The 14,049-nt window shown below is 41.1% G+C and overlaps 2 protein-coding genes across 3 annotated transcripts in view; one reads left to right on the top strand and one right to left on the bottom strand.

Moving 5' to 3' along the window:
• The window catches only part of LOC110068719 (citron rho-interacting kinase-like), a 26,677-nt gene extending 16,254 nt beyond the window's left edge, over positions 1 to 10,423 (top strand). Inside the window, exons 29-46 of the mRNA XM_089280303.1 lie at positions 204 to 287; positions 503 to 638; positions 1,135 to 1,491; positions 2,207 to 2,381; positions 2,836 to 3,049; positions 3,367 to 3,455; positions 3,643 to 3,829; positions 4,178 to 4,266; positions 4,350 to 4,615; positions 4,977 to 5,057; positions 5,564 to 5,708; positions 6,150 to 6,292; positions 6,842 to 6,934; positions 7,513 to 7,621; positions 7,714 to 7,848; positions 8,139 to 8,219; positions 8,672 to 8,756; positions 8,865 to 10,423. Of these exons, the coding sequence (XP_089136429.1) occupies positions 204 to 287; positions 503 to 638; positions 1,135 to 1,491; positions 2,207 to 2,381; positions 2,836 to 3,049; positions 3,367 to 3,455; positions 3,643 to 3,829; positions 4,178 to 4,266; positions 4,350 to 4,615; positions 4,977 to 5,057; positions 5,564 to 5,708; positions 6,150 to 6,292; positions 6,842 to 6,934; positions 7,513 to 7,621; positions 7,714 to 7,848; positions 8,139 to 8,219; positions 8,672 to 8,756; positions 8,865 to 9,213 (2,818 nt within the window). The 3' untranslated portion in view covers positions 9,214 to 10,423. The remainder of the gene's footprint in view (positions 1 to 203; positions 288 to 502; positions 639 to 1,134; positions 1,492 to 2,206; positions 2,382 to 2,835; positions 3,050 to 3,366; positions 3,456 to 3,642; positions 3,830 to 4,177; positions 4,267 to 4,349; positions 4,616 to 4,976; positions 5,058 to 5,563; positions 5,709 to 6,149; positions 6,293 to 6,841; positions 6,935 to 7,512; positions 7,622 to 7,713; positions 7,849 to 8,138; positions 8,220 to 8,671; positions 8,757 to 8,864) is intronic.
• LOC110068726 (uncharacterized) lies at positions 10,354 to 14,033 on the bottom strand. 2 transcript variants are annotated; one of them, XM_089280309.1, is made up of 6 exons: positions 13,806 to 14,033; positions 13,252 to 13,372; positions 12,963 to 13,022; positions 12,313 to 12,417; positions 12,098 to 12,167; positions 10,354 to 11,034 (listed from the first exon to the last, which is right to left on the bottom strand). In XM_089280309.1, exons 1-6 carry the CDS (start codon positions 13,994 to 13,996, stop codon positions 10,730 to 10,732), a joined length of 852 nt encoding a protein of 283 aa, XP_089136435.1. In that variant the 5' UTR covers positions 13,997 to 14,033; the 3' UTR covers positions 10,354 to 10,729. The 2 variants fall into 2 exon arrangements, with proteins under 2 accessions (XP_089136435.1, XP_020631780.2); XM_020776121.2 differs by lacking the exon at positions 12,963 to 13,022.
• Positions 14,034 to 14,049: the final 16 nt, after the last annotated feature.

The raw sequence follows: 14,049 nt of genomic DNA, 5'->3' as shown, positions 1-14,049 counted from the left end.
TGATTTGCGTGACCCAGTGGATACGTAAAAAAAGACTTCTCGCAGTTTTTCATGAGCATGCCATTATTCAAATCTCCGTGCTTGCTCACTTAGCAAAATTACGATCCCGAATTAGCGGACGACAGAGCGCTAGATATCGTGGCGAAATTCTTGGTGTGGAATGTCTAATTTTGGTGAATATATTATTATGTTTCGTTTTCCAGGAAAGAGTTGGAACAGAAAAGAGAGAAGAGTGATTGTGACCTTTTGGAAGCTCAACGGTCCTTGGAACAAGAGAAAGTGGCGCGGTAGGGCAGAGAAAAAATATATAAAAAATAAGATCGTTTTACTTTACATCGGTGCTTGACTTGAGTAAGGACTCAGTCGTTTCTACGCCTTGCAAGGGGAGACTTTTAATGAGGAAGATTTGTTAGATGTTGCTCGCGCATTCACTAAGTGTAGGTAGAGTTTGTGTGTGGACGCAAAACGTTTCTGATAATACGTTTGCTGAATTTCATCGTAGCTCTGGCGCTGAAGAGAAAGTGACCAAGTTACAAGAGGCGTTGAAAGAAGTACAGAATACACATATCAAGGAAGTGGACGAGATGAACACACAACTGGAGAGACAACGTCAACGAACTGAGGAGCTCACAGAGGCAGTAAGTCAACATTTGCGCAGGCTCTGTACCGGCAGCTTGGTATCGCGTGCAGTTTGGTATTGAAACAATGAAAACCGTCAAGATGAACACATTCTATCTCTTCTGCGCAAAAAAGCAAAAAGAAAACCCATTTTAGTCAAAGAACTTTTAATCTCCAGGGCCAGGTTGTTCTAACCCAAAATAAAGAGTTAACTGAAGTATATTTTTTCTTGTATAAAAATGTTTTCACTGCTTATGTTTTGTGTAGTTTGAGATTATTCAAACTCGCAACAGAGGGACAAACAATATAAACAGAGAAGCTTACCGCAAAGATAGAAAACTCAAATCAATATACTCACTTATCCTGGGTTAGCTTAATCGGGCTTTGAACAACCCGGCCCTGGAAAGCTCCAAATGTAATCGGCATATCATATGAAGCGTTTTCTGCTGACTTCTTTTTGGTGTATATATTCTCAAACTCTGAAACTAGTGTTCATATAAGAAATTTTCTTAACAGCTCAGCGAAGCAGAGACCAAATCTGGCATGGCACAGCTCGACATCAAATCCTTGGAACGCAAACTTCAACTTCAAATCGAGGACAACAACAAACTCCAGATCGAGGTTGAGCGACTGACCAGTCACACGTCCAAACTGAAGGCCAGTAACTTCGAGTTAAACCAGAACATCGAAGCAGCCATGGAGAAGTGCGACGAACTCACGTGTGAACGCGCCGCGCTAGCCGAGCAGCTGGATCTAATGGAGGCCTCGCATGCAGAGGAACGCCTGAAACTGGAAGCGACTAATTCGCAGCAGACCAAGCTTATAGACTTTCTGCAATGTAAGGCTGAAGGCCAGGCACCTAAGAAGAAAAAGGTGAGATGATAATAAGAATAATAAGAATGATTAAATGAATTTCAAATTCTAACTGATGATAAATGAAATACTTTGAAACAAATTTAATAAGTATTGCTTTGACTTAGCTTACTGGAGGTACTTTACAATTTTAGATCTTGGTTCAGAAATTAGGTCTAAAAGATTTTTGTAAAAACTGCTTTTAAAAAGTAAACAGAGTTTTACTCAAGACTAAATTATGAAAACGTCGTTATTATCATGTCGCCAACAGTGGCTGTATTCAAACATTTTGTGTATTTTACTGCTTTAATTTATACTTGAGTTCATTAACAGAAATAACAAATTAGGCCTCATCACGCATCAAACGTTTTTCGCTCACACTACGCTGGAGGAATTTAAAAACGCAACAATCATTGGTCATTTTGGGTCTGTGTTTGAGGAAAAACACGGTCGGAAAAATCACATGATTATCGTGACGTCATCGTTTTCGAAAAGCTCAATTTTCAAAAAGTTTTCAGTTTACCCGAAAACGAAAAGCCGGCGTTTTCAAATTCCTCCAGTTTGAAAATCGTTTTTGAAAAGCTCCGTTTTGAATTCGTGACGGATTAGTGTGGACGGTAGGTCTAACCGTAGAAATAAAGCTGCGTTTTCAAATTCCTCCGGCGTAGTGTGGACGCTGTTTTAGAGTTTGCCGCATGTTACCACAGTTATTTTAAAATTCGATTTCGCTTTGTAGCTCATTGGCGGTGGAAGCAAGTCATGGCGTAAGAAACCTGAAAACAGCATCAATGTGGTGCCACAGCAGTGGAGAGACTTGCAACAGGCGTTAGAGAAAGAAAGAGCATCTAGCCTTAAGCTACAAACTGAAGTCAACAGGATTCGTCAAGAAATGCAGACTGCTAAACTGGAAGGTATCGCCCATACTTTTAAGTTTCACAAAGAGCTAAGATAACTGACGGGACTGTTACATTATTGGTTTCTGTTGGACAGTGTAAAATCGCAGACACGTTTATCGTAAGTCATGATATACGGGTTATGGAGCAAAAGAAACACGAGGTTAAGATGCAAGATGTCTGGTTATTGGCCAAGCCCTCTTTTACGTCAAGTCGCAGCCAAGTTCCACAATAATTCATCTAAAACGAAGCCAATATCCAGCCATCTTGACCTATTAGGTCTGATCCGTAAAGGATTTCGATATGATATGAATCGTCATTTTTCTTGCGGGAAACAGCGGGTAATCCCGAGTGGTCAAGATAGAACAAACCTCCCCGGCTGGGTAGCCAGTCACGACACAGGATTTGATTCATCGTTCCTGCTCGCAGATCGTTTATTTATAGTCCCTTACTCTGGTATTTTCATTTTTAGCTGCGCACTGGAAGTCACAGTATCAAAACACCGGAAATGCCACACCCAAACCTTCCCAGACCTACGCGGTCCTGTCAGCCATCCAACAGTCACCTAGCAACCAACCGAGTCCGTTGAGCGCTCTGAACCAGTCGAAGAATGCAACTGCTACTCCGGCCAGTCGCGGCACATCACACAGGCCTAAAGAAAGAATGCACCATAACATACCACACAGGTATGGCACCAGCAAAAGTGTGGTTGATGCGGTCATGAACAGATCTTGCTGCGTAAAATTGAACAAAGTTGTTATAAACGCATATCGTGGGGTCGAGGTTTTTGTCTGGACTTTCGAGTTTTTCCTTTTGATATCATAAACGCATAGGTTTTCCAACAAAATATCTAAAAATATTGTACTCCGCTTTTTTTTAGTAATTCGTCCCTATCTTCATCATATCATGGTCTTTTTGTCCCTCTTAGTTTATTACATTACAGATGCGACAGATAGCGCGAGATGGACCATTAAAAATAGCATGTTTGTTTTTACTTCTTCAGGTTTGTGAATGCTCTGAACATGCGTGCCACCAAGTGTGCCACGTGCCTAGACACGCTGCACTTTGTGCGACCCTCATCTCGTTGTGCTGGTAAGCTTGATCTTTTTTATTCTGCCTGCTGAAAAACACTTTGAGACACAGTTAGCTAGCCTGTGTAGTAGGCGTAAACGTGGAAGGTGTAGGACAGGCGAAAAATGCAGCCACTCTCTCTTAAAGCTATTATGAAGTTGCTTTGTCGTTGTTTGTACTTATAGTCTTCTAAACTTTTCCACTACAGAGTGTGGCCTGGTATGTCATGTTAAATGTGCACCAAATCTCCCCCGCACCTGTGGCCTACCAAGCCAATTCGTAAAACACTTCAGCGAGACCCTTCAGGAACAGAAGAATGATGAAAATGACAAAACAAAGGTACAGAGCTCCACCAGGCTGGGGGGCAGGAGAGAAGGATGGCTACGAGTTCCACGGTATGACATATAATTTGTCTCAATCATCCCCAGTTTTAACCAATGCCCATCCTTTCTCTTTGAAATTGATTTAAATTGATAATAATAAATGCATCATTTCATCTCTTTGTGAAACCCTTGCGAAAGGTTTTTTTTTTTTTTCTTTTTTTCTTTTTTTTTTTTGAGGTGAAAGAAATTTTTATTCTTGTATCTTCGGAAAAAAAAAAACCAAACTGTTGTGACACAGATTTTTTTCGTAACGCAAGTCCGAGGTACGCTCTAACAGGCCACTCAAACGGTCGCCCAAGACTGATTGAAATATTTCGCAAACAAACGCCTGGTCTCGTTTAACTAATTGCTTCTTTTCAGTTGTGGTTCGGTAAAGCATGGATGGGAAAAGAAGTGGATTGTCCTTGACGATCAAAAATTACAACTCTTCGACAAGGAAAATATGGGAGGTAACGAAGTACATTTAATTTGCCATCGCGGTTTAATTTCGTTACTTTTATTAACAACGAGACGATATTTTTCTCTTTTTCAGAAAACTCGTCTCCATCTGAGATGCTACACCTGTGCGGTAAAGACGGTCACGTGACTGTCCACTCTGCTGTCATGTCATCAGAACTGATGGGCACCGCCCCCACAGACCTGCCCTACATACTGAGGGTGGAGTCACGACAGAGATGCTGGCCTGTTCAAAATCTCTACCTACTAGCGCCTTCATTCCCTGTTAAACAGAAGTGGGTGACCTCTTTGGAGTTCGTATTGGATGAGATTAAGAAGAAAAATAACAATGACGAGGATCAGGTACTCTGTGCAAGTATTTTGGAGTGTGATGGTACAAACGTGTGCTTGATGAGAAAATAATAAGATACATGTACTAGGAGTTCTTGCAACAGAATTTGAACCTACCACTGAACTAGAGGAGACTCGCCATATGGTAACTAGGTAATATAACTGCACGTCCGTTCAAATGGAATAAAATTTCCGTTAAGTAATAGAAAGATTCTAATCAGTCACTGATACAGACTACTCCAGTCAGTAACAATATGAGTACTGGCATTAACTAGATTCCTTGTTCCACCTGCCCTGGAATGTGAAGCCTTCGTGTACGCGGGCTTATGTTGACCTTTCCACGATATTATTTTTTATTATTGTTGCTTTGTAGAAACTTATGGGCAACGTGTTGCTGCATTTAGAAGAAGGTGAACGGCTTGACATCAATTGCACAAAGCTGTTAAATGACGAGGTAAGATACTCTAGAATCCCCCAACAGTCAAGAGAACTGAACGTCACAGCTGTAAAGCCCTGGCCAAACGTTGAAACCTCGGGTCTACTTGCGACTTCGCTTGGCCAGGCCTTGAGTGCACTTGCATTGACTTGAGATGACTTGCGCTTTGGTCGAGATCACATTTGCACGCAAGTCGACACAAGTCAAGCCAATGCAAGTCTCTACTTGCGAGTCGGTTTGGCCAGTACTTTATTATAGTATATTAGATTGGGGATGCGTGTACTGCGCTGCTTTCGGCAAGTTCTCGAAAAGTATCCGGCACGGTTCCGATTGTAATTGTCCAATCAGAGGAGATCTCGAAGAAGACATTAAGTTTTAACGAGGCCTGACGTCATTTTGACACACCATGTTGCTCGCCGAACTTCTTTTCTAAAATACGCCAGGCACGGTCATTTCTTGGAATTCCTTGACACTCCTATGAATTTTTTATGAGATTTGACAGCGTTATTTGCTCTTATTTGTAGTTGGTTCTTCTGGGTGCCGAAGAGGGTCTCTTTTCGTTGTCTCTCGAGAACCCAGGAAAACACTCGCCTCGCGCCATTCCTGGAGTAGAGAGAGCCTTCCAAATCGATATCTTCAATGATCTCAACCAGGTCATCATGATTGCAGGTACGACATTAAAAGTCGCACGATAATGTTGTCACGTGCCCTTTTTCTACTGCTGGATAAGCTCATAGAACTTACACATATTATTTTTAGCTAATATGTCTTTCTCCTTCAGATTTTTGCAGGCTTTCAGCGTTCTAGAAAAGATAAAGATCTCTTATCATTTATTTCAATGGCAGTGAAAGAAAAAGCCAAAGAAGACACGTCTGAGGAATATTTCTCCCTCTTTCCCTCTCAACAGTGTTGATATTTCTATTTCTAAGACTGCACAGAGCACAGCACCAACACAACATTGAATTGGGGGGCCGGGGGTATCAGAGAATTGAGACTAGAGGAAATTAAGACTTAAGAGATTAAATATCGAAAAGTGTCTCAGCTACTTTTGTCGCTCATTGTGGATATATAAAAAGCGTCCTTTAATCAATATTGTTTGTTTCTTTGCAGGCAAAGATCGTCAGCTGTGTAGCGTGGATCTAAAACAAGTCACGAGTCGAGCGCGACAATCAAACTCCTCTTCACCTCTCACAGAGCTGACTTCACAGGCAATCGAGAAGATCACCAACTGTCATTTGTTCGCTATCGGACAGGTGTGTAAATGATTACATTTATGAGGGCATAGCCATGATAAAGACATTATTTCTTGTGATGGTCAGGGACGTTAATTTGAGCACCAAATTCTCTGTGACTTGTTTTATAGTTTATTAACGAAAGTTAAGCATGGTTGCCGCAGGCCAGGAAATGGGCAGGGGAAAAAAATTCAGGGAAAATTGAAGTAATTTAACGCGGCTGATTTAATACCATTGAAGGTTGGAAGAAACATTTGGGGTCACTGTGATCTCAACGATATTTTTCCTTAAAGAAGAAAGAAAATTTTTTGTAAACTTATCCGTCTTAATGAACGAGTAAAACGGATGGCTTCAAGTTCACGCTAGAAGCCCTTACTAGATCTGACATTTTACTTTTTTTTTCCTTGGTCAGGGAAATGCTATTTTTATCAGGGAAAAGGCGGGGAATTTTGAAAAGTGATGTCTGTGGCAACCACGTTATTTCATAAATGCCGGGTTCCCATGTTTTAGTGTTGTAAATACGGTATATCAGCATCTAGCTCATGGCTTTTGGTTTTGCTGTTGTTTCAGTGCGACTCTAATTTCTACATTTGTGCAGCGACCCCTAACAGCATCCTGTTGTTACGATATAACGCTAGTATTGGAACATTTTGCACGCGTAAGGTAAGAAAGCACATTTTTCCGTTTGGTAAACAAGAACAACTTTGCAAACTAGAACAGCTCGTATTGCAGTTGTTCTCTTTTCTTTTTCTTTTTTTTTTCCTTTTCATTTTTTTGCGCCTTTGCGGCAAGTTGCACAAACGTTTCTTAGTTTGCTACAACAAAAACGTTGCGAGACATGTATATTTTTGTTCATTTCAGACGGTTTTTCGAGCAAATTGTGTGCCAAAGAAATTTGCGAGACAAGTTACACGAAACTTTAAGTCTGTATGAAGCATGAAGCGACTAGGAAGCGACTAGGAATATTTCCTCTCCCTCTAGATGGGAGAGGAAATATCATCGAGAGGTTACCCCCAACATTAAGGTCGCCGGTACTCATTTATACACCTGGGTGCGCCTCCAACAGCAGTACAGTAACAGCACCTTAATACCTTGTAAGATGCGTTAATTTATCGTGTTTTCAAACAGACAGGAGAAGATACTTGACGTTTCGCCATCTCTTAGTTAAGAGTATTGTTAGCTACCAGTAGTTTTTAACGATTAGCTTTTTTGTACGCAATGCGTGCCTGTTTTACTTGCAGGAGATCGAGACAAGCGACCCATGTAACTGCATCCATTTCAGCAAGAATCACGTGATCTATGGCACTGGCAAGTTCTACATCCTGGACATCAGGCAACACATTGTTAAAGGTTCGGACATAATAATATAACAAGGAATGATTATTTTTCGTCAAAACGAGACGTGACTTCACTAGGTCTACCATTATCTCTTATTTTTTCAGAATTTCTAGATTCTAAGGACCCGTCCTTAGCGTTTGCAGTTTATGGAGCCTCGCAGCTCAACATCTTTCCTATCGCAGTGCTGGATGTAACTACTGCTGACTCTAACAAGGAAGAACTGTTACTATGTTTTAACGGTAAGCTGTCTGATTCTACACTAAAAGCCTCGATACCGCTTCGCGCAACGTTAACGGTGAATGCGAGTTTTCATATTTAGAAATTTTACGTGGCCACAAATGAAAAAAACAACAACAACAACAACAACAACGAAAGCGGCGACGGCATCGTCTTCCACGCCTTATTTGTGCATTGCTCCCTATCATACTGATTTTAGTTCCCTCAAAATGGACCTCGTAACTGCCATTTATTTCTGGAAGCTCCCTCAAGACACGACACTATGCTGAAGAATTCGCTCTTTCAATTTTAGAGTTTGGCGTGTTTGTAAACAGCTCTGGTTGTCACAGCAGAAAAAAGCCTTTGATGTGGAGCAGACTGCCACTTGCCTTTGGTGAGTACCGACTATCAGTCTCTTCTTGAAATAGGACTTCCTCTCAATGCTATACACTCCTGTTTATGTTAGTTCTGGGAACAGTTTTATACATGTCATTAGTTTGCTTACTTTCATGGGTCTGCGTCACGTCAGTCTGCTAGGATGCTCACCTTTGAGTCAAGGGGTCTGGTGCGAAAGCGCCAAACGGGAGCCTGCTCGCAGACCAGCGTCACGTCAAGTTTCTCAGCTTAACCACTGTAATCCGTCTTAAAACTTCATTTTTCTTTGCCCGTGATCCTTGTCCCTTCCGACATCGATGTTCTTCTACCTTTATAAAATGTTAGCCTGCGGTCTCCCGTGATTTGAAGGCCATTTCGTACCTCATAACAATGACTTCATACATCCTGACATAGCTGTTACGTAATTAAATGCAATACTGATACTCGACTATGTTTTTTTCGTTCTAACAGCTTACAGTGAGCCATTCCTGTTTGTCACTCATTTTAATTCCATTGACGTCTGTGAAATCCCACCAAGCACTGCTGAAAATCCAAGGTAAAAGCAGTCATTTAATTATTTTGCAACCGTCATTTTTGCTTCTGTTTTTTTTCTCCCTCTTCATTTTGTTGAGTCTTTACCCCTTCTTTGATCTTTTCCTTCCAGTCGTTACGTGCACAAGTTTTTGGAAATTCAAAATCCGCGCGTCCTTGGTCCAGCGGTGTCTCCCGGTGCAGTGTACCTCGCTTCCACGTTACACGAGAAGGTCGAGATGCTGTGTTTCCAAGGCAACGCAGCTCCCGCCAGTGTTTTTCAACCCGAGGACGACGACGACAGTATGTCGATCATTTCCGAGCTGTCACGACTGTCGAGCCCGAGCCGTCGATCATCGATGTTGGCTCGTTCACCTTCGTGGAGTCCCGGTTCTGCCCGAGTGAAGTCGCTGAAAGGCGTTATCCCTAAAAAGAGCAGCTCATTTCGTGTGGTGAAACCGCTGACAGAAGAAAACGTGTAACTGCACAGATTCATCTTTTGAAGAAGTTTCAAATCAGTCTGCTAATAGCAGTGGAAAACCAACCTTAACCAACAACTGATCTTTCAATATTAGTAGTCAAACCGCCAGGGTACTGAAATCGGGCATGGAGCCGCTAAGAGGTTAACCGGGTCCGGAAAAAGCTATTAGTTGGAGATTATTAGTTAGTAACAACTGCAATAATGTTAAATCAATTGAAGAAGTTTCTTTAACTTCAACATACATGTAAGGGTTTCAAATTTTGATTTTGTGATTACTCCTCAGTCGGTCGTTCCGAGTTAAGGTTTCTAATCTCGATAGATTTGAAATTCTGATTTGTTCCATTTTGTGCAGCGGAGAAAATAAAATCGCTGAAATTGGCTCCGTTTGAAACCCACGTTTATATATGGTATTTGCCTAGGAAGAAGAAGAAAGTTTTAGTGACCAGGGGCCCGTTTCTCGAAGGTCCCGAAAAGTTTTCGCACTCGGAAAGCCAGAGCAAAATCTCAAACCTTATGATTACAGAGCTGTTTCATTCACATATTCTTAATATGAACAGAGGTTTTCAGGACAAGGAGTTTCAGGCGTTCACCTCTCGGTTTCTAGGTGCAGATTAATTAAAACTGGCTTTGCGGGCCCGAAAAGTTTCCGGGGCTTTCCAGAAATGGCCCCCAGATCAGTGACTAAAATAACGTATTTTCGAACCAAAAATATTAGTCTCGGTGTAACTTACCATGAAATGTATATAGCAAATCACCGTTAACAGGAAAGTTATCCGTAAACTTTCGAAGTATGGAATAAAACACGTTATATGGGAAAGATACCACTCGAGTGAGTAACATAGACGTAACGTTAGACATAGTAATTTCGTTTCCGCGGCGGTCGCTGAAATAGAGCCAGTGATTTTAGACTTAATTTTATTTAGTGTAGTTTTTGTATAGCCTACCAGTGTCGGAACGGTGCTTTCTTTTCCATTTAGCCTGAGGGGCTTCCTAAGGGAGGAGGAGAGAGGCAGAGAAAGGTCGAGAATCGAGGGTAAATTTACAATCGAACGCGCGCTGCAAAGCAAGTCGTTGTGCTTGCGTTTTGGATGGTTCAGCGCTAAGAATTCCTATGCTATTTACCTAAGGACAAGCCAGAGACTTTCACCTGTAGTATGATGGTTTATTCCGTAGTCTTTAATACAGAAAATAAAATAACAGATCATGTAGGAGTTTTGCTTTGTGATGTTTCTATGATTGTATCTTGATTACTATCATGAAAGATTTAGTACTGCCCAAAGAGTGTTCAGCCTCCAAAGATTCAAAGCAAAGTTACTTCAATCAGTGAAGTTGACTTTTCTTTCTTACATGTCCTCATTCTTGTGAATTTTATACCACGCGATCGATTTGTGAAATACTGTAGGCATAAAATCTTCCCCATTTCGAGCCGGAAGGTTTTGCCCATTGGAATGTCTTTCTCAGATAATAAATTAAGAGAGGTAAAGCACAATATTCTAAGCGTACGCAGTCCTATTGAATTACGTGACATTCCATCCAAGATATCTTGGGTTCTCCAAACGGACAAACACCATTTCAGCCCCATTGCACTCTACGGGCTGTGAAGCACGTGACCAAACGGTCAGTGAGTCCATATGACCAGGCCAGTTTGGTAGCTGGACACGTGACACGCAGCGGAAATGTTCTCCAAGTTCTAGCTGAAAGGCACGCGATGTAGTTTGTCCCCAGGGATTGGCCGAGAGAGTCTTGCCGAACAGTTCACCGATGTGAATGATAGTACCTCCTTTATAATTCTTCAGGCAATCCAGAGAAAAAGAACAGTCCTCTGACAACCAAAAAGGAGAAAAACAATTTTCTTTTCACTTGATATTTTTGCGGCATCAAATTTTACAAAAATTGTGTCCACATTGTGGCTCGTAGTTGCCGCGAAATTTTTGTGTGGTAACCAATGGTATCCATAAACAGCTCAATTGGTAAAATTACGATAGCCTACAGAACAGGTGGTTTGGCGAGGCAGAACTCGCTCTTTCAGGCGTTTATTTAGTTGGGCATAGCGCGAAAAAATAGAACAGAAGCGATGAGCAAACGTTCGCTCTTCACGCCAAGCCTCTCGTTTTTCTCGCTGCCCCGTTTTTTGGCGCTGCGTCACGCCTCAGGAAGAGGCTGGCTATACACAAGCACGGAGGTCACGGAATGTTGCGAGAAAGAAAGTTTCCGACTCGTTACGCGTTCTGCCGCCCTAGCAACCGCCAGTTTTGCAGGCTGAATATGGAATGTTAGCTTGCGAGTACAGTCACTTTTTACCACATTTCCAGAGAAAAGAGTGCAATGTTCTTCGCGCTGCGCCCCAGCTAACTGAACGCTTGCAAACAGCTAAATATACCAAGACTCCAGACCACCACGATTATCTACCGTCTTTTTTGTTTTGTTTTGTTTATTTTATTTTATTTAATGTTATTGCCTTACAGAACACAGAATAAATGATTACAGTACTAGATACTACTTGGGAATAACTACTTACAGAGCTGACATTAACTATTGTACTAGACGAAACTTATTATTCTTACAATACTATACTTACAATGTTCACACTAATAGTGTTTACAGCACCTTTTAATCCACAAAAATAAATCTAACACATTACAATAAAAAGAAAAAAAAAAACAATGAAGATGGTACAAAAGGGAAGAAAACGAAACAAGTGTTTCAAGTGTATTGTTAGGTTGATTACGTATAGCATTACTAGTATATGAGAGCGAAGATAAAGAGCAGATTGCTGTGAAAAGATTATCTACCATCTTAAAGAAATGTATTTAAGGGCTAGTCTACTGTTTTCAGGTTGGACTTTGATCAGTGTGAAACTGTAATATAATTAAAGGACGTATTACCTTCATGATCGGGCCAGCTAAGTAATAAAGCCCTGTCTTCATGATCATGTAAAATGCTTGGGCTACCTTCCTGATTACAAAAACGAAAACAACATGAAGATCAACACAAGCTAAACAAAAAATAAGGATACAATTGCACATACATGAATGTAAGGCAACTTTCATAATTCATTATCAAATAAGTGTAAACAATGATAAACTCAATTAAAAGTTACCGTTATGTCTATGTATCTCATGGCTTTTGGATACACTGTGTTCTGATCAAATGCTATGATGTCTGCACCTCGCTCCCTGAGAAGAAACTCCCAGTATCCATTTCCCTACAAAACCCGAGAAGCAACTAAGATGAGAAAATTGTAGCCTGCAAATTTGTCCTCCCTCCTTTAATGGTTTTTAAAAAACTGGCCAGCCACTTCATTCATTTTGTGTAAATTTAATTTATGTCTTAAAATGGCCTGCCACAAGTATTTTCATAAATGGTTGTCTACACAGAAAGGGCCAGCTACAGTGTATGATTATTCTGAAAATTTGGCAGGCCTGTCGGCTCAAGGGGGGGAAAGGGAAGGGGGAGGGGGTACTCAGGTATCATAGTGACAAGGAGGTGCAAAGACTTTCCAAAACTTTGGGTTTGAAATTTGGGATCTGAGGAGTTTTCTTGGGACGCAAATTTGAGCCAGTGGTGACATTTTAGGGGTGAATGATATTGGTAAGGACTTTCTTGAGGGTTCTCTCATATTGTAGCAGTTTTATTTACAGATTTCCTGGTAAGACATAAACTACTGTACACGCAGATGACAATGGCTTATTCATAAGGAGTCATGTTCTGGGTAGCATTACAGAGAAAAAAAGGAACGTTTTTTTTAACCTGTGAGGACCATTTTGGATCTGATGATTTAGCCTCATTTGACCCCCTTCCTCTGGGAACCTGTGACATTGAAAGTGGAAATAAATGGCCTTTTCTAGAAACACCTTACAATTTCCAGAATTTTTTGGTGGCTTCCTGAAATGACTAACCCAACTCACAGTTGCGACAAGTCACCAGAACTTGGCAATGCATACACTAACTTGCAAAATAGAGGAAGGTTAGGTATCTTATATGATAAAAATATTAGTAAATGTTGAAGTCGTGTTACCCATTGAACAGTAATACTCACTGCACCTGCAGAGATAATGGGAACTTTTAAGCTCAAGATATGGTCAAGTGCTTGCTGGTAAGGAACAGAAAAAGAAAACAGGATCTGCAGTGCCTGGCATGAACTCCTGTCATCCACATCTCTAAAGTAATAAAGCAAGCATAATAAAATTGACTCATCTTTCTGCTGCAAGCAAGAAAAGAGAAAAGATTGGACACCACAAGAAACCTCCCAAGGTTGTGGCTGCCGAGTCGTAAAGGGAGTAAAGTTTTACCTTGCTCTTTCACAGGAACAAAATTGCTGGCTCATTTTTTTCACCGTGGTAAATTTATGATCCCTTCATCAGAGCATGGGGCATTTTGCAGGAGAAGGGGTTCATAAATTTTATGAACCCTGCCCTGTACCCCTTACCATCAGAATCCCCTTTATCGTTGGAACCCTTTGAATTCAAAATACTTCCCTAGATCCCATTCTCTCCCACCATGATTCCCATTGAATTCTTTGAAAACAGATTCCTATTGGTTCTTTCCACAGGGCTGGTGACGGTCATACAGCAAAGGGTTCGAGCGTTATACCTTATCCAGGAATTTAAAACTCTCCTCACTTGCTCGTCCTCTGAAACGTCGCAAAAGCGATGAACTTCACTTGGAGCATGTTTCATTTTCCATTTAAATATTTCGTAATAGAGTATTTCCCCGTTTCTTTTCCTCTGTTGTATCGTACTATACAATAACCTATTTGGTATCTGTGGAGGTGAAGCCGCCATTACTTAAATGAACCATCGGTACTGATGGCCAGCGTTCATTCTCTGTTGCGTAG

This window comes from Orbicella faveolata, unplaced genomic scaffold (genome assembly GCF_042242905.1).
Source record: "Orbicella faveolata isolate gen_17 unplaced genomic scaffold, um_ofav_v1 contig_47, whole genome shotgun sequence".
Classification (NCBI taxonomy): Eukaryota; Metazoa; Cnidaria; class Anthozoa; order Scleractinia; family Merulinidae; genus Orbicella; species Orbicella faveolata.
Note: the sequence above shows the minus strand (reverse complement) of the source record. Positions and strands in the feature narration are given on the sequence as shown.